The following is a 23,903-nucleotide window of genomic DNA, read 5'->3' on the forward strand; positions in this document are numbered from 1 at the left end:
TAGTAAGACGGAGAATAATATCAAATCAAAGGTGTTTTAAGATTTTATTCGCAAAAATTATTTCTCTAAAACACAAATATTAATGTTGGGAATAAACTTTTGGACCATTTGAAGATCTTTTTTGAAGGTTTATATCATTTATAAATTGCTTCAAGGAAACAATCCGTAACTCACTTTTATTTTTACACAAAATTCGATGCTACTTAATTGAATTCTAATAATAAATGTTTTTTTTAAGTATTTGAATGAAATATTTAAATTTCAAAGAATTGTGACAAAATTCTGCAATGCTTTTTGAGCTTTATAGAACTTTTCTTTTCGTATAATTAGCCTCAAAGACATGTCATTCTTGTAAAGATTAATTGTCATTGATTACAGCTTCAAAGTATATAATACCCTGAATGATTTCTTTTAGTTTGTATGTTGCATGAAAAGAATTGTGTGTGTGTGGGGGGGGGGGTTATGACTTGACACGAGTGACAATAGTTATGATTCAGTGTCCAGGTTTGACCAATGTGAGGTATCTATCTATTGTTGCAGCAAAAGTACATAACTGTTACTTTAAAATTGTAATATTCATTTCGGTGTTGAACTGTGAGTTCGCTCGTTATAGTTATATTAGTAGAAAAGTATAGTTACTTCGTTATAGTCTTGAAGCTTGGTGTAGTGAATTTCCTGTCAAGATTTTGTGGAAAAGTCTTAGGATCATTAACGATGTCTCTGCTCAAGGATATTAAGTAAATTCTTCTTTATTTTTTACTGATTTATTTATGGATTAGTTAAGGCTTTTCATTCTTCTATCTCTATTTTATGGTTATGGTTAATCTGTGTCTGAATATAAGTTTTAGTATTTGAAATTTCTTAGTATTTGTAATTAGTATTTGAAATTGTTGGATATATTAGAAAATAAACTAGGAAAGTATATTTGACTTAATGTAATTTTAATTTAATGTAAGATTTATTTGATTAAATAATTTGTTTCTGAACTCCTCCAAAAGTTTTTTAAAGTTTAATTCAATTTATTGCTGAAATGGTTTTTGGTATTTAAAATATATATTTATTTGTTTTATAAATTATTTTAGCTTGTTGTATCAAGAATCAATTGATTCTGCATTTAAACGTCATAAATTTACTTTAAATAAACATCCATACAATTACATACATTATCTTTAAATATCTCAATTAATTTTGCCTTAAAGTGCTTAACTCCACAAATAGTTTTTTCTTATTTGAATTTAATTAACATAATTTCTTTAAATGTATTTTTTAATTAATGTTATTTAAAATTCATTTTATTACATATTTATTTTGTGATATGAGGAATTAGGTGATTTCTCATTTAAACGTCCCAAATTATATCTCATTTCTTCTGTCTTTTGTAATTCTTTTTTTTACCAAAGTAAAAGATAAGATAATTTAGATAATTTAGATAATTAAGATTTAGATAAGAAATTGAGTGTATTAAATTATTTGTTTTTGTTCTCCTGAAAGTGGTTTTTAGTTAAACTTAATTAAGTTTGTTGATGATATGGATTTCGTTATTTCAATTATTTATTAATAAATTTTATTCCGTGGTCTCAGGAATCAGTTGATTCTGCAACGAAGCCCCAGAAATAACTCTAAATATCTCAGCTTTTCCTTGCTGTCATTTTTAATACCTTTTCTTGCAAAGCAAATGTGATATAATGTAATTTTAATTATATATAAGGTTTAGTTGATTAGGTTATTTATTTTTGACCTAAGAAACAGTTTTTTTAAAAATTTTATTTAATTAAGTTGATTGCTGAAATGGATTTCAATATTTAAAGTATTTATTAATTCATTTTATAAAATATTTTATTCTGTGGTATCAGGAATCAGTTCATTCTGTATTGAGGTATGAGGAATTAGGTGATTTTTCATTTAAACGTCCGAAATTATATCTCATTTCTTCTCTCTTTTGTAATACTTTTTTTACCAAAGTAAATATAATAGAGTGTATTAAATTATTTGTTTTTGTTCTCCTGAAATTGGTTTTTAGTTAAACTTAATTAAATTTATTGATGATATGGATTTCGTTACTTAAAATATTGTTATTAAAATTTCGTCATAGTCAATAGTAGGCAGTGCTGTAGTAGTTGCAATGCGCGCATTATTATTTGTTTTAGTATTTATTCGTTCAAAGTTACTATTTTGAATTTTTTAAATTAATAAATTCTGAATTAGTTTTGTTATTTTAAATATGTGGTAATGTTGAAATTTTGTCAAATATATTTTTTGTGAATAAACTTTCTTCATTTTATTTGCGAAAATGGATATTAAAAAAGCGATTACTTTTCGCACTTTTACCTTTAAAAAATTAAGTTTCTTTACATTTGAAAAATTAATGGGTTAAATACTTATAGATTTTTTTTTTTACACATAATCTAATCTTTTTTGAAAAAAAATTAATATTTCATCAGAGATATTAGAATATAAAAAGAGATTTAATTCATTAATTTTGAATTCAGCTGCTTATAAATAGAAATTTTTGATCCAATTACGTCAAAAAATATTAATTTACGTCAAATTTAATTAGATTATTTGCAATTGATAAAGATAAATAAAATAGTATAATATTCGATTTGGTTTTTCAAAAATAAAGTTTTTAATATTAGTTATTTTTCCAAATTCAGTTAAAATGTAAAGAAATTAAGAAAAAAAAATCATACATGTGAAAAAGAGGGGTAAAATATGTACTCTGATTTACTGATATATCGCGTACTCTAAGAATAGCGCCAAGCATGTCCTTAGGCTGTGAAATACTGTAGTGAAGGATATTTATCGTCGATTTATTGTCGATATTTATTGTGCCCATATATTTTTTGATATTCATCGTGTGTTTATATTTATCAATATTTAGCTTGTGTTAACATTTTTCGTATTTTTCATATATCGTGAGAATATCTTTTAAATACCATTCTACCAATTTTAAGCCATTATTAACCAAATCACCATTCTTTAACAATATTTAGTTTGTCACACTAAAAGTATACTGAAGTTACTATGATAATACTGAAAAAAAGTTCAAAGGAACTGTTTTCCTTTATTTGAAAAATATCGTCAATTGTTAGAACGCAGGATGTTTATAAACTCCCAAAACCTAAAATTACGCAAGATATGATCTTAAGTTACCTGGGGTGAACAAAACAATAGAAAAACTTTTATACTAATAAATTTTTGTTTCAAATTTCTTCAAAAGAAAAAAAAACTTAAAGAATAATATTTTAACTTTAGAAGTGTTTAGATCATATAATTTCTCAAACATATTAATGAAAATCAGAGGTTTGAAGGGCAGACACTATATTGTAAATGCAAAATAATATTTTTGAACACAACATCCTATGCCGAAAAATATAGATTTATATTTTTGTTAGTTACTCAGTTATTTTGGTTAGTATGTACTATAATTATGCAAAATTTCGTAAGCCAAACTGAAATATTTATGGAGATTTGGTCATTTTTATAAAAATGTTTATTTCTTTGTCTTAGGTGCTTTGCTAAACTTAAAAAAATATTAAGTAAAATTGGACTAAAATTTGTGGAAGACACCTGAAGCTACATAGAAAATTGCTTGAAACTTTCTACGCTTTAAAGATGTTTAACTGAGACTTGAATCCAAATTAGTTGCCAAATGCGATTCATGTCAAAACTATGAAGAAAAAATGTAAAAATTTTCCAGCTCATGTGCAGTAATTTTTTTTTTCATTACTCATATGTCGTGCAGTATTAAAGAATTTTTCTCAAATTTTGAAACATACATTTTGCAATTAATTTTAAATTTCTCTAAATATTCTGATTAATTTTATTGAATTTTTTTCATTGAAGTTATCGAAAAACAACGTAAGACAAGAAATATATATTTTTTTCTTATAAAATTATTAATTCTTAGATATAATTATTTAGCTTAATTTTATAAAAATTACTATATCTCCGTAAATATTTAAGCTAGGCTTACTAAAATGTGTGCTACCATTGCATAAAAGAACCAAAATAATTCAAATAATACAAATTTCTTGTCACGTTGTTTGGTATAGGGTGTTCAAAAGCGTTTTTTTTTCTCGTTTGTAATTCATTGTCAGTCCCTCAAATCTTAAAAAGGTCTTAAGTTTATTGATATGTATGAAAAATCGTATGATCTAAACACTTCTAAAGTTATAAAATAATTCGTTATGTATTTTCAGAGAAATTTGAAAAAATGTAGTAGTATAAAAGTGTTTCCATAATTTTGTCTACTACCTGTATCATTACAATTGTACTTATTAAATTTGCTTCATGCAAAATAAATTGTAAATGCTGTGAATGATAAAACTTAAAAAATAATTTCTGAATTTAGTTTATGTTGGAAAAATATTTATGACTCATAGTTGAATTTTTTAAATTGTTTTTAAAAATCCGAAATTTCTTACTAATGAGTTTAAAAGATTTATATCCATTTAACTACGCTTATAAACAGCAAATACTCCATATTCTGTACACTGTAAGAGATTTCGGATCAAATTACGGTATAAAGTACCGCCACTAATGGTGCTGATACTTTTTACCATAAAATCCACTCTTACTGGAGCATGTTACGGAGCAAGAAATTTGATATATCGTAATTTTTGCAGCAAAAATTACCGTAAAATCACTTTACTTAAATGAATATTACTGTCAGATTTTTAAGTATCTTATTTTATGGTAAATTTGGATTGCACTGCTGATGCACGCACAGACGATGTACTTAATATCGTAATTTAATTAAAAAAAATTCACAGTGTAACAACCATTGTGTGCTTTATTTCATGTACTATCATGAGCTTATAAACTATCATGTGCTGAATTGTTTCTGTGAATTTTTTCACTTTCATACTTGCAATACGGGCTAATAGTTTTTGGAGTCATTAGATGTAAAGTTATATCAGGTTATAAGGGAAACAAGATACCACTTAAGCTGATTAAGCTTAAGGTTTTTGATCTAAAAGTCTTACTTTAAAATTCCCATTAATAAAGTAAAATTTTTAAGAAAGGAATTCGTAAAATAAATTTATGTCGTTAATTTTTTCGAATCATGCAGTTTTTGAACCACTCCATATATGTGATTTTTTCTCTAATGGGTTCAAGAAAAGTGTCATATAGAATTAACTAAGCGGACACTGGAAATGCTGCGTACATTGTAAAAAATTCTGAAATGAATTACGGTAAAAATTACTGGCACCCTTATTGCATCATCTTCAAAGTCCATTTTACTGTAAAATCCATTGTTACTGCAAAATTATATGTTTTTATTGTTTCTAATGCCACCAGCCAAATACCAGCAAATGTGGTATGTGAAAATAACCAAGGCATATGGTGCGTTTTCCTGTTTTCAGTGGCGCCATCTATTTCAAAGAACACGACTTCAGCCCCACACTTCCGTCACAGCCCGTGTTAAAGGATGAACCAATTCATACATCCACAGATCGTAATTTTGACCTAAGTCAGAAAGCGATTAGTTAGAGTTCAGAGTAACTGATTTGTTATGGGAACGTGGAGGTTTTAGTGATCTGACAGTGCCATTTACTATACACGGGGAGTCTTCGCTAGTCTGGGATAGAGCTCACTGCTTCTCGGACATGGTTCCAACGCCCTACCAAACCAACAGACTATTTCGCCTCTAACAAAATTTTATGCATTAGTTTATGGAATCACTTTAATTTAACAGAATTATTTATTTAATTACGGTGATTTAGTGATTTTACAGTAAATATTATTGCAAAATTTGCAGTATATAAATATTGTCCCGAAAAATTTTTTTGTGAAACGCACCAGCACACTGACTGCCAGTACTTTTTACCGCCATTGGTTTTGAAATTTTTTACTGCGTAATTTAATAACACCATTGCTGATACATTGCTTTTTTATGAAGTGTTTTGATTTAATTGTTTATTTTTTTTCAGAATCTCTGCACCTGTTAGACCCTTTCATCAGATAATGAGAAAAGCGGTTGAAGATATTGCTACTAAAAACAGCAAGAGTATGAAAAGAGATCCTGAAACAGAGAAACTTCAGCAAACTCCCAGATGCCGATTTTTTCCGAAGTGCCGCATGGGTCAAAATTGCCACTTCCAGCATCCAACCTGCAGGTATAATGCCGCATGCAGAAATCTGAAGTGCATCTACCGACACATTGGTCCCAGAAAAATAGAGCTCTTCGAGAACAAGGAGAACGAGCAACCCAACGGTTTCCGATTGCTGCTCGAGAAATTAAAAAAGCAAAATCCTAATCCATACAAATGGGTAAAACCTAAAGATCTAGGTGCAAAAAAAGATGTACTACCATAGACGCAGAAAATTGGGGGGATTAAATAGGTATTTTAAAGAACGCGATTCTAATTAACAAATCAAATCCCGTATCCACGTTTGCACGCACTGATAGAAGAGTACTCGGTCTCTGCAATGAATGAGGGAAATGTTATTTGAGTAATGTTGTATGAATTAGATTGAAGAATATATAAAAGCAGATGTGTATAGTAAGTTAGTTTCTTTTTTAAGGATTTCAATATATTTTTTAATTATAATTTTTTTTTGTACTGTGGTTATTTAGAAAATTATTTTGTTTCTGATTTATTATTAATTCAGAACTGTAATAATAATAAATTTCCCGAGCCTTACATAGAAGTTTGTTACTTATTTTAGCACTTATCAAATTAAAAAATGTCCCATAAGCAACAGTGTTATAAGTTTAAATCTGACATTTATTTAATGTTATATATTATTCCTTTAAATACATTTTATCTGATCCCGTAATTTAAGAATAGTGTTTACTTCTTCTGAATTAAAGTGGAAGAATTTTTTAATGTTACATATTCATTGAGAAATCAATCAAGGAGTTGATATTATGCTTTGTTGTTATTTAACAATGAATGAAATCTTAGTTTCATAGTAATCCAAATCTCTTTAAGTTACTTGTTTTAAAAATTCCTTATCCAATTCACACCGAACTCTAGTGTAGGAAATTTGAGTAGTGGAAGTTGGAATTTCAATTTTTTCAAATGTTACTTCAAGGGAAAAAATCCCATGATTTGAGTTTTTATGTTTTTTAATTTCTTTAAAAAAATATTAAAACGCAGCAATTAATATATTAATATAATGATTTTTTATAAAGAATAATGGAAGCAAGTTTCGAAATATTAATATTGCTAAAAAAAACTTTAACAGTTTTATTAAATTTAACACAAAACTGACTATAAATGTTTATGAAATGTGTTGTTTGTAAATTTTAAATGCTGCATTAAGTGTTCAGTACCTCTGATACATTTTGAAGTTCAACAAGCATGCAAACTCTAAAAAGGTTAGATACTTCACACAGCTATATAAAGAAGTTCTCTGGTAATTTATGGGATAATAACTCGCATGAAAATGATCAAATTTAAGAAATTCTATTTGCGATTTGTAGCTTACCTTATAATGTATTAAAAACTGGAATGCCTTTTCTGATACACTTATCTTTGTATGGGGCAGGACAAAAAATTAAATGAAAAAACACACTATTTTTAAACTTGCTTACTGAAAAATTCGTCAAACATCAAGAGGAATTTTAAGAAACTCATAGAAATTTGATAAATTTTTATGATTTTCTTAATGTATTTTATCAAGAATAAAAACGAATCAGTTATAACGACTTCTACATCCATTTAACCCCACCCTCATTTTTCATGTTCATTCATTTATTCAACAAGACAATAATATATTTTTTGCAACAAGGGCAGAAGACTCTTTAAGAACTATGCCTCAATAAGGAACAAAAGCAACTAGTGATTACTGGTTATTTTGCATTTAATACTACCTAAATAAAACACAAGTATTTACTATTATGCAACTTAGATCAGTAAAGTGATCGATTATAGAATGAAATGGAACTCAATAAATTGTTCACTATTGATTTTTTAAATAAAAATTATTAACATTCGTAGTTAAGGCTGATAAAAATAATAATTCAGATTAGCACATTAGCTTTTAATCCGAAATAGAGCTAATATTATGAAAAAACTGCGTGCAAAGTTTCAAAGAACTTTATGTTAAACATTTTTTGCAATGTGTGTTAACGTAAAAAGATTTTCTCAAAATCAACGTAAAAAGACTTAGTAAGCTAATCAATAAAATTTCAAAAATAGACCATATTAGAAGAATGGAAATTTTTGTTAATTTTGCCGATATTGAACCAGTCCAGGATACCTAAAATTTAAAAATATTTTTGGCTCTCTAGTCATGTAAGTTTAAGCCTGTTTTTTTTTCGTGTCATTTTTATCCAGATATTTCCATGATATGTAATATGCTTTTTCCCCCATTTTTTGCCAAAAATAATAATAAATTAGCCATATTACTCGATTTTCTTAAAGAACTATATTAAACTTATTTTTAAAAATTATTTTACAAATCAACTTAGTTTCAGCAAAGCTAATGATACATTTATTTAATTAATTATTAATAAAAGTTCAGCTAGTTTGAAAATTGAACTTAAAAAGGTGCTTCTGAAGGAGTTTAAAAATTATGAAAATTCCGAAATAGTAGTAGTTAAGTTAAATAAAGAACTATTGGGTAAGAAAACCTAATAGCTCCTAGAAAATTCATCTATTATAAATTTTTTATTTTATTTGCAAATGTTAAGCTGCATTGCTTTAAAATATATTTTAAAAAAAAGATTCTTTTGATTATTTTTCATTGGTTTGAATGTCCACTATAAAAACTAACTATTCGATTTAATCATCAAATTTTTACATAAAAATTAATATTAAGAATTATATTAACTAGTGGAAATTTTGAGTTAAGTGGCGAAATCGGACACGAAAATAATACTTTAATACTCCTTTTCAACCCTCAAAATAGGGAGAAAATATTTTCAATCTGTAAAATATAGTTCCAATAGCTTAGTTTGAAAGTTAAAAGCCATTAATATTCTTCATACTCTTTGAAAACTTCAACGATGGAACTAATTAAACGATTCAAAAATTTAAGCACATAATTGTTAAAAAATATTTATTTCAAAATAATTACAGGCAATATGAGATTAATTACTTTCTTCTACAGTTTATTTAATTTAGAGGTACATAAAGTTTTCACAGTAATTTAAAAAATGCTAATTTAACTGACAAGATCTAAAATTTTTGAATTTTTTATTTTATTTATCAAGAACTTTATGGAAATTTTCACTATTGTCATTTAAAGTAACATAATTTCTGAAATGGAAAAAAATGTAAATGCCTTACAAATTAAAATATGGTTAGAATTGGGAAAAAGTGAGTAATAAAAATAATAAATAAATAAATATTAAAAAATATTTTACACGCAGTTATTTTTAGACTTTTATAATTGAGTGTAAATTGTCTTAATAATTTATTTTGTTCCAAAGGTGGGATGAAACACTCAAAAAACTAGTCCCCTATATTTTGAAGGATACTCCCACAATATCCGAAAAAAAAACACAAAATTGAAAAATATATTTTTAGAAGTACGAGATTGCGTAAAAATTTAATTAATTATACCTTTAATACTAGAGTTTCTGAATGACAGATGCTAATAAAAAATAAAAGACAGTAGTACTCCGTTATAATGAACTGTCTGAGGATCCTAGTGATAAGTTCACTATAAACGATGGTTCACTATTTTCAATTCCTGAAAAATTATTTTTAGCACATAATGGAAATAGTGATTACGATAGTACATAATAAAAAAAAAGGCTGAAAAATTCACTATAAATGAACTACCCATTTTTAGCTGTCCACTATAAGTGTATAAAATAACATTAGTTAAATGAAATCAGAAGGACCACTAAAAAGTTGATTACAATCGGATGTTCACTGTATTACAGGTTCATTATAGTGGAGATGCTCTGTATAAAAAATATTCATTGGAAATATAGCACATTACAACTGTTATTTCAACCTGATTGCTATTATTTCAATTAATGTGTAGTGATACAATGAATAAAAGAAAATGTATATTACCCTAAATAGCTGGTTATAATTATTGAATTTTCAAGAATTGAGTACCAATGTTAATACTTTGAAAACGTGACGTAAGATTTGTAAAGTTAAGACGAAATTCTAAGTTATGAATTATTTGTTTTTTGATCAACAAGTAAGCATAGCAAATGTAAAATTTCTCAATAACCGTAACTTTTTTCGATGGATTTAGATTCTCGGTCATTAATCTGAAAAGTTTAGTCACAAAAGTTGGCTTTTTAATATTAATTTTAGTTTTTATATAGTTTTTCTACATAGTTTAGTTTTACACAGTTAAGTTTTTGCATATATTCGGGAAATTTTTTAGCACATCAAAAAGTTTTTGTCCACATTTATAAAATTTGTTAATTCAAAAATATTTCCATATAAAAATAATTTTTTAAAAATATGTACTAGTTTTTAGTCATATAGTTTAAATCCTATATAGTTTAAATTTCTATTTGTAAAATTTCACAATAGCTGATGGAACTTCCATTTCAGCAAAATTGATGTAATGAGCGAATACTTACATTAATTGCTAAAATAGCAATTTTTCTTCAATAAACAGCATTGAAAATTTCAATAAGCTGCATTTTTCTTTTGTAAGTAGGAAGATTACTTTTTGGAAGGTAGTTGATCGTTGTTATTTCCGCATGTATGTTATACAAAAATAAAAGACTAACTTTAGAAAAAGAATTTAAGGTCTAAAGAATTTTGATCTCTTCCATTTTGTCCTTTTTTATGCAATAAAACATATAAAAAACAGCATTTCTAAAAAAATATTCCGTAATCACGATATGAAGCTTTCACTGTACTCCTTTGATTTAAATTCTAGCTAATTTAATAGTAAGCTAATTTTCAAACACCCCGCTAATTATTTAAAAATACAATGCTTTTAGGTATAATAAAACGGGCATAAAATAAGGGGAACTCTAATTTCATATTCGGAAAAAAATTAAATTTAAAAATGGACAGGACATTTTTCTTTACTCTGATAGATAAGGAAACTGATGCTTCACAATTCTGGATTGAGAAAAGTATGATTTTAAAATCCTTTGTCCATGAATCCATCGTTACAACTTTGAACTGAAAAAGATGATTCGAGTCAGTCAGGGGTTTAATACTAAATCATTTTTCTCATTTATGAAGCAGGAAACAGCCTTTTGTACTTTTAATATGAATGGAAAGTGTCTTTGACCTTAGGCATGATAAGAGATGTGACAATAACAATGATTCATAACAATGTAGAGAAGAATGTTTTCTCAAACAATCTTCTACCCTATGGGGGTGGTTGTCAATTCGCAGGTGTTCTGAGAAATTTTTATTTAAATTAACTCATTTCTGAGAAAATGAAATATATTCTTCAGGAGACTGAAACAGGAGTGATTGATTTTCCCTCCTTACATTGAATTCATTTAACAAATTAGCAATTTTAAGAATGAGACAATCGCTTTTTTTTTGTGATTGGAACTTATTAAATTTGTTGTAAAACTCAAAGATTTTTAAAAAAGAAAGTTTTCTCTTTTATATGAATTTTTATAATTTCTTCAGTTTATTTCTGGTTCTCATTTAACACTTCCTCTAGCTTATTTAAACTTTTGACCGCACACCCTACTGAAACTTCCAAGAACATATTTTAAACTTTATAGCGACCCATATTTTCATGGTCAGAAATCTAAATAGAATTTAAAAAAAGTGAGGTTATTTAAGGAAAGGTAACTTTTTGTTAGATTTCATAACTTAAACTACTTCTGCGCTAATTAATTAGCTTAGTCAAAGACAGTGCACAGAACCATTAAGTTTTAATGCGTGAAAATCCCGACAATTGCATAAAAGAAATATTTAGAATGCTTTTTTTTCTCATGTTGACTGAATGAAACCTGGTACATTTTTATTATGTTTCGTTTGTCCTTAGAAGTCAAATATTACTGAAGTAAGTTATATTGTTTCAGTGATATAGTTGCCAGTGCAAAATTTTCAGAATTGTATATTTTATTTGAATTATCTGTAAGCCATAGTCTTATCCACAAAATTATTCTCATTTTGACAACGGAATGAGCCAATAAAAGAAGAAAATTAGAAAAGAATAAAAAAATTGAATGAAAAATTTGACTTTGCCGTAAGCAGTTTCAAAATTTCATGTTATTTTCCCATAAAATCCTAGATTTTAGTGCAAAAAAATATATATTGAAAACTGAAATAACTTAAAATTAAAAATAATTAAAATCAAAAATAAAAATAATTTTAATTTTTTAAAATTAAAAATGCATTTATATATATGATCTTACTAAAAATTGTTAGTCGGCTTAATATCTAATGTTATCCATATAAGCTATCTTTGAAAATTACAAATTACATTTCTAATGACATTAAGAAAAAAGGATCAATCTCAATAAGATGGAGAATAATACCATATCAAAGGTGATTTAAGATTTTATTTGCGAAAATTATTTCTCTAAAATACTAATATTAATGTTGGGGATAAACGTTTAGGTAGTACATTTGAAATTTTTTTTTTTGAAGGCTTATATCATTTATAAATTGCTTCATAGAAACAATCCGAAACTTAATTTTATTTTCATACAAATATTCAATGCTACTTAATTGAATTCTAATAATAAGTGTTTTTTTTAAATATTTGAACGAAATATTTAAATTTTAAAGGATTGTGACAAAATTCTGTAATGCTAGTTAAGCTTTTTTGTACTTTTCTTTTGGCATAATTGGCCCCAAAGACATGTCATTCTTGCAAAGAGTAATTATCATTGATAAGAGCTTCAAAGTATATAATACCCTGAATGATTTCTTATACTTTGTATGCTGCTGGAAAAGAAATGCGGGGGAGGGGGGAGGTTATGACTTGACACGAGTGACAATAAGTTATAATTCACTGTCCAGGTTTGACCAATGGGAGGTATCTATCTATTGTTGCAGCAAAAGTACATAACTGTTACTTTAAAATTGTAGTATTCATTTCAGTGTTGTACGGTTAGTTCGTGACTTAGTTTCTTAATAGTTAAATTTGAAGAAAAGTGTAGTTACTTCGTTATAGTCTTGAAGCTTGGTGTAGTGAATTTTCTATCAAGATTTTGTGGAAAACTATTAGGATTATTTGCGATGTCTCTGCTTAAGGATATTAAGTAAGTTTACCTTATTTTTTATTGATTAATTAAGGCTTTTCGTTCTTCTATCTCCATTTCATTTAATACGTTCTAATTAGAAAAAAAAATGTGGCTATAGGAAATAGGAAAGTAAATATGAATTAATGTAATTTTAATTTAATGTAAGATTTATTCGATTAAATTATTTGTTTTTGAACTCCATGAAAAGTTTTTGAAAATTTAATTAGTTATTATTATTGCTGAAATGGTTTCTGGTATTTAAAGTATTTATTTACTTGCTTTATTAATTATTTTTATTTGTGGTATCAGGAATCAATTGATTCTGCATTGAAACGTCAGAAATTACATTTAATATCTCATTTCTCCCACTTTTCCTATTAATACTCTTTTAAAGAAAGTAAATAATGCATAATGTAATTTTAATTTAATGTAAGATTTATTTGATTAAATAATTTATTTTTGATGCAAAGAGCTTTTTTTTAATTTGATTAAGTTTATTGCTGAAATGAATTTTGCAATAAACTTAATCAAATTAAATGGCATGTCTTCGGATCACATGCCATTTGTCGGATCACATGCCTTGTTTTAATGCTATTTAAAGTTCTTATTAATTTCTTTTACAATATATTTAGTTCTGTGGCATCAAGTATCAATTAATTCTGCCTTGAAGTGCCTAACTCCACGAATAGTTTCTTTTAATTTAAATTCAACTAACCTAATTTCCTTAAATGTATTTTGTTAATTAATGTTAATTAAAACTCATTTTATTAAATATTTATTTTGCGGTATGAGGAATTAGGTGATTTTTCATTAAAACGTCCGAAATTATATCTCATTTCTTCTCTTTTTTGTAATACACGTTTTTCACCAAAGTAAATATAATAGAGTGTATTAAATTATTTGTTTTTTTTCTCCTGAAAGTGGTTTTTAGTTAAACTTATTTAAATTTATTAATGATATGGATTTCACTATTTAAAATATTGTCTTCCCCCCTAAGAAAAAAAAAATCATACATGTGTAAAAGAGGGGTAAAATATGTACGCTAATTTACTAATATATCACGCACTCCAAGAATAGGCGCCTTAGGCTGTGAAATACTGCAGTGAAGGAATAGGTTTTCTACTTCACTACTGATTGTTGTGTTTTACTGATTTTGTTACGATATTATCGTTTGTCGATATTTATTGTGTCCATATATTTTTTGATATTCATCGTGTGTTGATATTTATCAATATTTAGCTTATGTTAACATTTTTCGTATTTACTATATATAGTGAGAATATCTTTTAAATGCCGTTCTCGCGGTAAATTCAAATTATCGACGGCTCGCGAAATATCGATGCATCGAACTATTTGCTCCGAATTTGTCTGTGAATAATAAGTGAGTAATAAGTTTAAAGATGTATCGAACACTGTAAGTATTAACTGGATTAACTTAACGGAAGAGATAGTTATTTTTCACAGGAAAAAAACACTGTTTCAGAAACTGTTTCTGTTTTTCTCCGTTACCCACTCACTGTAAAAAATTTTTCGCCATTATTGCAGACTTTCTCTGTATATTTGCAAAGCAGTTTTCCTTACTGTATAATCAGTCTTTCTTTTTCAAATTATTGTACGATTAAGTATAGAAAGAAGTAGAGAAGTATTAAAAAATTCGTACGCCTGTTTTTCAGGAAATATTTAAGGATAATAATAAGAGTAATTTTGTGCATCCATTGTATATAAGAACTAAAATAATTCAAAGAATACAAATTTATTGTTACATTGGTACCTCTTAAACTGTTAAAGATTTATAATCTAAAGGTCTTACTTTAAAACTCCCATTATTATTGAAGTAAAATTTTTAAGAAAAGAATGCTTAAAATCAATTTATGACGTATTTTTTTCCCTAATCATGCAGTTTTCAAAACACTCCATATATTTCGAACCACTTCATATGTGTGATTTTTTTTAATGGGTTCAAGAAAAATCTAATGTAGAATTAACTAAACGGACACTAGATATGCTGCTTACATTGTAAAAAGTTCCGAAATGAATTACGGTAAAAGTTACTGGCACCCTTAGTGCAACATCTTCAAATTCCATTTTTACTGTAAAATTATATGTTTTTATTGTTTCTAATGCCACATGCCAATTACCAGCAAATGTGTCATGTGAAACCAACCGAATTTAGGGCATGAGGTGCGTTTTCTTGTTTTCAGTGCTGCCATCCATTTAAAAAAATACGACTTCAGCCACACACTTGCGTCACAGCCCGTGTTAAAGGACGAACCAATTCATACATCCACAGATCATAATTTTGACCTAAATCAGAAAGCGGTTAGTTAGAGTTCAGAGTTACTGATTTGTTATGAGAGCTTGGAGGTTTTAGTGACCTGACAGTGCACCAGTCGCCATTTACTATACACGGGGAGTCTTCGCTAGTCTGCGATAGAGCTCACTGCTTCTCGGACATGGTTCCAACGCCTTACCAAACCAACAGACTATTTCGCCTCTAATAAAATTTTATGCATTGGTTTATAGAATCACTTTAATTTAACAGAATTATTTATTTAATTAGGGTGATTTAGTGATTTTACAGTAAATATTATTGCAAAATTTGCAGTATATAAATATTGTCCCGAAATATTTTACTGTGAAACGCACCAGCACTCAGAGTGCCGGTACTTTTTACCGCCATTAGTTTCGAAATTTTTTACGGCGTAATTTAATGGCACCATTGCTGATACATTGCTTTTTTTTATGAGGTGTTTTGATTATTTTGTTTGAATTTTTTTTTCAGAATCTCTGCCCCTGTTAGACCTTTTCAACAGATAAAGAGGAAAGCGGTTGAAGATATTGCTACTAAAAACAGCAAGAGTATGAAAAGAGATCCTGAAACAGAGAAACTTCAGCAAACTCCCAGGTGCCGATTTTTTCCAAAGTGCCGCATGGGTCAAAAGTGCCACTTCCAGCATCCAACCTGCAAGTATAATGCCGCATGCAGAAATCTGAAGTGCATTTACCGACACATTGGCCCCAGAAAAATGGAGCTCTTCGAGAACAAGGAGAACGAGCAACCCAACAGTTTCCGATTGCTGCTCGAGAAATTAGAAAAACAAAAGCCTAATCCATACAAATGGGTAAAACCTAAAGATGTTGGTGCAAAAAAAGATGTACCATAGACGCAGAAAATTGGGGAGTAATATAGGTATTTTAAAGAATGCGATTTTAATTGACAAATCAAATCCCGTATCCATCTTTGCACGCGATGAAAGGAAGAGTACTCGGTCTCTGCAATGAATGAGGGAAATGTTATTTGAGTAATGTTGTATGAATTAGATTGAAGAATATATAAAAGCAGATGTGTATAGTAAGTTAGGTTTCTTTTTCAAAATTTCAATAAATTTTTTAATTCTAATTTTTTCTTGTACTGTGGTTATTTAAAAATTTATTTTGTTTCTGATTTATTGCTTTATTTAAATTTTTTTTCCAATTGCAAGATATGATACTGCAGTATTTATTCATTTATAGTGAAAAGAGTTTATTAGCTAATCTCTCCTAGCTCAAGATTATCATTCTTGCCACATTTAAACACACAGATTATTCAGTCTAGTGAATTTTTGCTTAGGATATATTATATTAATTCAGAACTGTAATAATAATAAATTTCCCGAGCCTTACATAGAAGTTTGTTACTTATTTTAGCACTCATCAAATTAAAAAATGTCCCGTAAGCAACAGTGTTATAGGCTTAAATCTGAGAATTATTAAATGCTATATATTATTCCTAATAAAATACATAAGTTAAAGTTAGTGTTTATTTTAAATGAATAAAAATGGAAGAATTTTTTTATCTTGCATATTCATCGAAAAATCATTTCATGAGTTGATACTATGCTTTGTTGTTATTTAACAATAAATGAAATCTTAGTTTCATAATAATCCAAATCTCTTTAAGTAACACGTTTTAAAAATATAACAATTCTTTATGCAATTCACATCTAACTCTAGTATAGAAAATTTGAGTAGTAGAAGTTAGAATTTAAATTTTTTCTAATGTTGATTCAAAGAAAAAAAAGAAATTCCAGTATTTTAGTTTTTATGTTTTTTAATTCTTTTTTATAAAGTAATAAAATGCAGCAATTAATATATTAATATAATAATTTTTTCTAAACAATAATGGAAGCTTGTTTTAAAATATTAAAATTGCTAAAAAAAACCTTAGCAGTTTTATTAAATTTAACACAAAACTGACAATAAATGTTTATGAAATGTGTTGTTTGTAAATTTTGAATGCTGCATTAAGTGTTCAGTACCTCTGATACATTTTAAAGTTCAACAAGCATGCATATTTAATGCTATATACTATTCCTATAAAAACACGTAATTTAAGGATAGTGTTTATTTTATCTGAATTAAAATAGAAGAATTTTTTAATGTTGCATATTCATTGAGAAATCAATCAATGAGTTGATATTATGCTTTGTTGTTATTTAACAATGAATGAAATCGCAGTTTCATAATAATCCAAATCTCTTTAAGTTACTTGTTTCAAAAGTATACAAATTCCTTATCCAATTCACACCAAACTCTAGTGAAGGAAATTTGAGTAGTGGAAGTTATTTTTTTTGCACTGTGGTTATTTAAAAATTTATTCTGTTTCTGATTTATTGCTTTATTTAAATTTTTTTTCCAATTCCAAGATTTGATACTGCATTATTTATTCATTTTTGGAGAAAAGAGTTTATTAGCTACTCTTTCCTAGCGCGAGATTAACATTCTTGCCACATTTAAACACACAGATTATTCAGTCTAGTGAATTTTGGCTTAGGATATATTATATTTATTCAGAACTGAAATAATAATAAATTTCCCGAGCCTTACATAGAATTTTGTTACTTATTTTAGCACTCATCAAATTAAAAAATGTCCCATAAGCAACAGTGTTATAAGTTTAAATCTGACATTTATTTAGTGCTATATATTATTCCTATAAAAACACGTAATTTAAGGATAGTGTTTATTTTATCTGAATTAAAATAGAAGAATTTTTTAATGTTACATATTCATTGAGAAATCAATCAATGAGAAATCAATCAATATTTGTTGTTATTTAACAATGAATAAAATCTCAGTTTCATAATAATCCAAATCTCTTTAAGTTACTTGTTTTAAAAGTATAAAAATTCCTTATCCAATTCACACCAAACTCTAGTGTAGGAAATTTGAGTAGTGGAAGTTGGAATTTCAATTTTTTCAAATGTTACTTCAAGGGGAAAAAAAATTTCATGATTTGAGTTTTTATGTTTTTTAATTTTCTTAAAAAAAGTATTAAAACGCCGCAATTAATATATTAATATAATATTTTTTTATAAAGAATAATGGAAGCAAATTTTGAAATATTAATATTGCTAAAAAAACTTTAACAGTTTTATAAAATTTAACACAAAACTGACTATAAATGTTTATGAAATGTGCTGTTTGTAAATTTTGAATGCTGCATTAAGCGTTCAGCATACAAACTGCATACAATTTCAACAAGCATACAAACTGTAAAAAAGTTAGATGTTTCACACAGCTATGGACAGAAATTCATGGGATAATAACTCACATAAAAATCATCAAGTTTAAGAAATTCTATTTGTGATTTGAAGGTTACTTTATAATGAATCGAAAACTGAATGCATTTTTTGATAAACTTTTATTTGTATGGGGCTATACAAAAAAGGAAAAGAAAAAACACATTACTGTTAAACTTGTTTACGGAAAAATTTGGCAACCACAAAGAATTTAATCAGTTCTTGTGATTTTATCAAGAATAAAAACTTGTGAAATTTTTAGTTATAACGACTTTTACATACATTTGAAAGAAGTCAATTTAAGTAAGAAAGAAATTTTACACAATCAGTTGAGCAATTTTGTTATTATATTGAAAACAAAAAGAAACCTTATTTCCCCCCTTCTATTTTAAAGCTTATTTTCTAATTACTCATGGTATGACATTCACCATACAAACCGGAGAGGCTTAGAGATCACCTACCCTCATTTCTAATGTTTATTCATTCATTCAAAATAAAAAATAAAAAACTATATTTTTTACAACAGGGATAGAAGACTCTTTAAGAATCATGCGTCAATATGGAACAAAAGCAACTAGTGATTACTGATTATTCTGCGTATTGTCCTACCCAATTAAAATACAAGTATTTAATCTTATTTAACTTAGATCAGTAAATTGAATAATCACTTGATAATTAGTACCCTTTCTTATTCTGCCTGTTGTCTCAACTTTAACTATTAAACGATGTTCTCCTGATGTTATTTGAACAATAAGCAGGTTCAATTCTCCTTTTAGTTCATTGCATTTGGAGTATATTTTCCTTCAAATACTAAATAATGCAATTATAAATTAGTACTTTTTATAGGGTAGGTCTTGGATATAGTTCAAATCAAAATAAAAAAATTAAGAATAGAGAAAGAATTAAGAAATACTTATGCTTATTTTAAATTCTCATACCTTTATTCAACATATATTGAGCAAAAAATATTGAAAACAAAATAACAGAAAAAAATTGTTTGAAAGCAAACAAAAAAGTGGTCATTTCTTAATGTCGAGGGGAGATGATCACCTAATACAGCAATGGGAGAAGTGAATTTAATTTTTAGAAAAGAACACACTTCATACAGTTGATATGAAAAACTAAAAATAGGCTGTAACGAATGAATTTTATCTTGAAAATAAGTAAAAATAAATCTAGCCAATAAAATTTAATGAGCAGATTTAATCAATCCCTTTAAAAAAAAAAAAAAAATCACATACATGTTACACATTCCATCCAGTCATCGCTTTCTATGTTTTCTGAAGTTTCTAATATACCTCTTATTTTCTTAAACAAAGACTTACCCTAGTTAACTCAGAGCAGAGTTAATAGCAAAATGGAAAATAAAAATTAGTTACGTTTATTATATGTACCTTTTAAATTTTTTTTATATAATGGGAGACCTTCTCTTTTTTTCCTTATTTCTGTTTCTCCGAATCAAATAAAACCTCAATAAAGTTTATAGAACTATTAGTAGTTGTTCAAAATTTTTCATCGATAAAAATTACTGTTTTGTACGTATGCATATTGACTTGTTTGTTACCACTAAATACGTGAATCAATATATATGATTATAAGTATTTTTTCCCTCTAAATTGACAGAGATCGAAACCAAATTGGTAGTATTAATAATTTAGAAGTTTTAAGTGTTAAAATGATTTAATTTGCGAAACGGTTTTGACTTACACCCATTTGCGATTCTACATTTCTTTCTAGGCAACTAAAAATGTATGGTACAAATACTTTTGGTAATTATATACCAACATCAAAAGTACTTAAGTACTTATACAGCAGTGTTAAATACATAAAAAGTTACAAATCAAAATTTATGCAGTTTAAAATAAAATAACTTCCAAACTATGCGTCGTACAGGTTAAAATCTTATACCGATACAGCAATTCGATGTATCGAAAAGGGAATATGTTCAAAATAAGGTATTAAATATTTCTGAAACAGTAAATAATAAACTGATCTTGATTTAATTTGAATTCGTTTTATCTGATTAAATTAATCCTAAAAAATTCACAGAGTCTAAAACTATTTTCGTCTGCACAGCAATGTATTTAACCACAAGAGCTTTTATAGTTTCTGATCTATTATTTACATCGAAGTGGATGATATTTTATTCGATTAAATGTAAAATAATATTTCGGAACAACATGGCTTTTTTCTAGATAGCAAAGTGTAAGTCACCCCGTCCTCCCCGTAAGCTCTAGATTTTGATAGCAGCTCATATTGGGAGAAGGTAATTTTTTTAAAATTCATTTCATTAGCTTGGGAGACATGGCCTGAAGTTACATTAAAATCACCTCTTGCCTGAACTATTGGGGTATTGCTACGCATTTTGAGTGTCAAGAATCCTAACTCATAGAAAACATTTTGCACAGAGAAAATAAGCATTTTTAAAGTTTAAGAGGTTTTTTTTGTTTTTTAACAAGAAAAAATTACAATTAATAACATCTTTTGTAGGACATGACATATACTGTGATGTATATACTGTGAAACTATTGAAAGTCTGAGTTTTGATGTTTCATATTTTTAAAGTTAAAAAGGCTCCTTCAAAATTTTCTCATTTTATAAACCCTTCCTGTAAAGAGATAGGGATTCCGATTTCAATAAATGTTAAAGAATACAACTTAAAAAAAAAAAAATTTAATTTTAAAAACTTATGAAGGAGCTAATACTACACTTACTAATGCCAACTGGTATAATTTGAGTATTGTAAATTAAAATGAATTGTTATCGTATGTTAAAATGAAAAATTAAAATGCGCATAAATTAAACTAAAAATGTAATCTAACATTAAAGCCATTGAGAACTTATTAGTTAAAAATCATAAGAATATTAAGCACAAATATTTTATAAAATTTTTAATTAGACATTTATAATTATAGCAAATCAGAATATAAGCTTAGAGTTCAAAATTAGCATTCAATCGTTTAATATTCTGAAACAAGATTGATACTGAAAATAATACCCAGTTACACACTGTAAAAAAAAATTTCTTTAAAAATCATTGCACAATGTTAATAAGAAATTAGTAATAATTAATAAATAATTAATAACTTAGCTCGCATAACATAACAGAAATTTAATTAAATAACTACAAACAAAAATTATTAACTAAGTTAAGTTATAATTAAAAGACATTTATGGGTTTTAAAACACCGTTTACAGTAAGTGTTAAATATGAAATTACTTTATTTAATTTTTATAAATGGTCTGAAATTAAATAATTTTTGCGTAAACCAAAAGTAACTTTTCGAAAGTTTAAGAAAATATAGTATTTTCTTAATATAAGTATTTTGCAATTAAAAAAAAAGAAAAAATCTCTGCGTGGGCGATAAAGGATACTCGTCAAGCAACCCTCTCCAAGTTTCATCTTTGTTCCTCACCCCAACTCCGATTTTGACAATTGAAGATTGATTGAGGATTAGGACTGCACACACACAGAGGGGGACTTGGGTTTGTGACGAGATAGCTGGAACATGATACCTCATGTCAATGAGAAGAGAGACCTACCTAGAAGCGAAATCAGTATATTCTTAGTAGTGGTGGGGGGTAATAATTGAGGCAATTACTAATCACCGTAAAAAGGGGCAGTAAAAAGAGATAAAATTCTCTTCATTCACTCCACTGTGTACCAGCAAGATTTGATTAATTATTAAACTATAACACCTGTTCAGAGCAACAAATAAACAAGAAGTCCCTATTGAAGAGACTATCTATGGAATTCTTATCTTCTTAACTGAAAATTTCTTTCTAGTTGGTGACACGTTTCTTAAAAATAAACGGACTTTTTTTCATTTCTGTACTTCTCTTTTATTTAATTAGAAAACATGAAACAATTTAACATTAGTTTCATGTAAAATTATTTGTTTTCTCGATTTTTTATTCGTATATGCAGTACTTTATATATATATATATATATATATATATATATATATATATATATATATATATATATGTACAAAGTACTGCTTATACGAATAAAAAATAGAGAAAACAAATAATTTTACATGAAACTAATGTTAAATTTCCTCGTTTAAATGAATATTTGTATAAATCATATATAGTTTAAATTTTCATTTATAAAACTTCACAATGACTGATGGAACTTCCATTTCAGCAAAATTGATGTAATAATCGATTACTTACATTAATTGTTAAAATAGCGATTTTTTTAAAAAAATAAACAGCATTGAAAATAGCAATAAACTGCATTTTTCTTTTGTAAGTAGGAATATTACTTTTTGGAAGGTAGTTGATCAATGTTATTTTCCAACATGTTTGTAACAGAAAAATAAAGGACTAACTTTAGAATAAGAATTTAAGGTCGAAAGAAAGTTGTATTTGAATTTTCTTCATCGATACTAGAGATAAATAAAAATATCTTCCATTTTGCCCTTTTGTATGCAATATAACATAAAAGAAAAGGCATTTTTTAAAAAAAAATATTCCGTAATCGTCATATCGAGCTTTTACTGTACTCTTTTAATTCAATTTCTAGCTAATTTAATCGTGAGCTAATTTTCAAAATCCCGCTAATGATTTAAATATATAGGTATAGTAAGGTATAATAAAGCGGGCAAACATTAAGGTATAATAAAACGGGTATAAAATAAAGTGAACTAAAATTTCATATTCGGAAAAAAAAATTAACTTTAGAAATGGACAGGACATTTTTCTTTACTCTGACAGATAAGGAAACTGATACTTCACGATTCTAGATTGAGAAAAGTATGTAGTATTTTACAATCCTTTGTCCATGAATCCATCTTTACAGCTTTTAACTGAAAAAGATGATTTGAGTCAGTTAGGGGGGTTATTACTAAATCATTTTTCTCATTTATGAAGCAGGAAACAGCCTTTCATACTTTTAATATGAATGGAAAGTGTCTTTAGCCTTAGGTATGATAAGACATGTGACAATAACAATGATTCATAACAATGTAGCGAAGTATGTTACCTCAAACAATTTTCTACCTTATGGGGGTGGTCATCAATTCGCAGATGCTGTTCTGAGAAATTTTTATTTAAATTAACTCATTTCTGAGAAAATAAAGATATTCTTGAGGAGACTGAAACACAAGTGATTGAATTTCCCTCCTTACATTGAATTCCTTTAACAGATTAACAATTTCAAGAATGAGACAATCGCTCATTTTTTTTTTTTTGATTGGAACTTATTAAATGTTTTGTTAACCTCATAGACTTTT

General features: G+C 27.1%; 2 protein-coding genes across 2 annotated transcripts; both read left to right on the plus strand.

Moving 5' to 3' along the window:
• The first annotated feature begins 525 nt into the window (after window positions 1–525).
• On the plus strand, window positions 526–6,521 carry LOC147808136 (uncharacterized). Its single transcript, XM_087166638.1, has 2 exons — window positions 526–737; window positions 5,937–6,521. The coding sequence occupies exons 1-2, from the start codon at window positions 715–717 to the stop codon at window positions 6,319–6,321; spliced, it is 408 nt and encodes a 135-aa protein (XP_087022764.1). The 5' UTR covers window positions 526–714; the 3' UTR covers window positions 6,322–6,521.
• Window positions 6,522–12,840: 6,319 nt separating this feature from the next.
• On the plus strand, window positions 12,841–16,502 carry LOC147808137 (uncharacterized). Its single transcript, XM_087166639.1, has 2 exons — window positions 12,841–13,120; window positions 15,885–16,502. Exons 1-2 carry the CDS (start codon window positions 13,098–13,100, stop codon window positions 16,264–16,266), a joined length of 405 nt encoding a protein of 134 aa, XP_087022765.1. The 5' UTR covers window positions 12,841–13,097; the 3' UTR covers window positions 16,267–16,502.
• Window positions 16,503–23,903: the final 7,401 nt, after the last annotated feature.

This window comes from Parasteatoda tepidariorum, chromosome 6, assembly GCF_982258835.1.
Source record: "Parasteatoda tepidariorum strain Cologne lab strain chromosome 6, Ptep-v5.0, whole genome shotgun sequence".
In the NCBI taxonomy this organism is placed as follows: domain Eukaryota; kingdom Metazoa; phylum Arthropoda; class Arachnida; order Araneae; family Theridiidae; genus Parasteatoda; species Parasteatoda tepidariorum.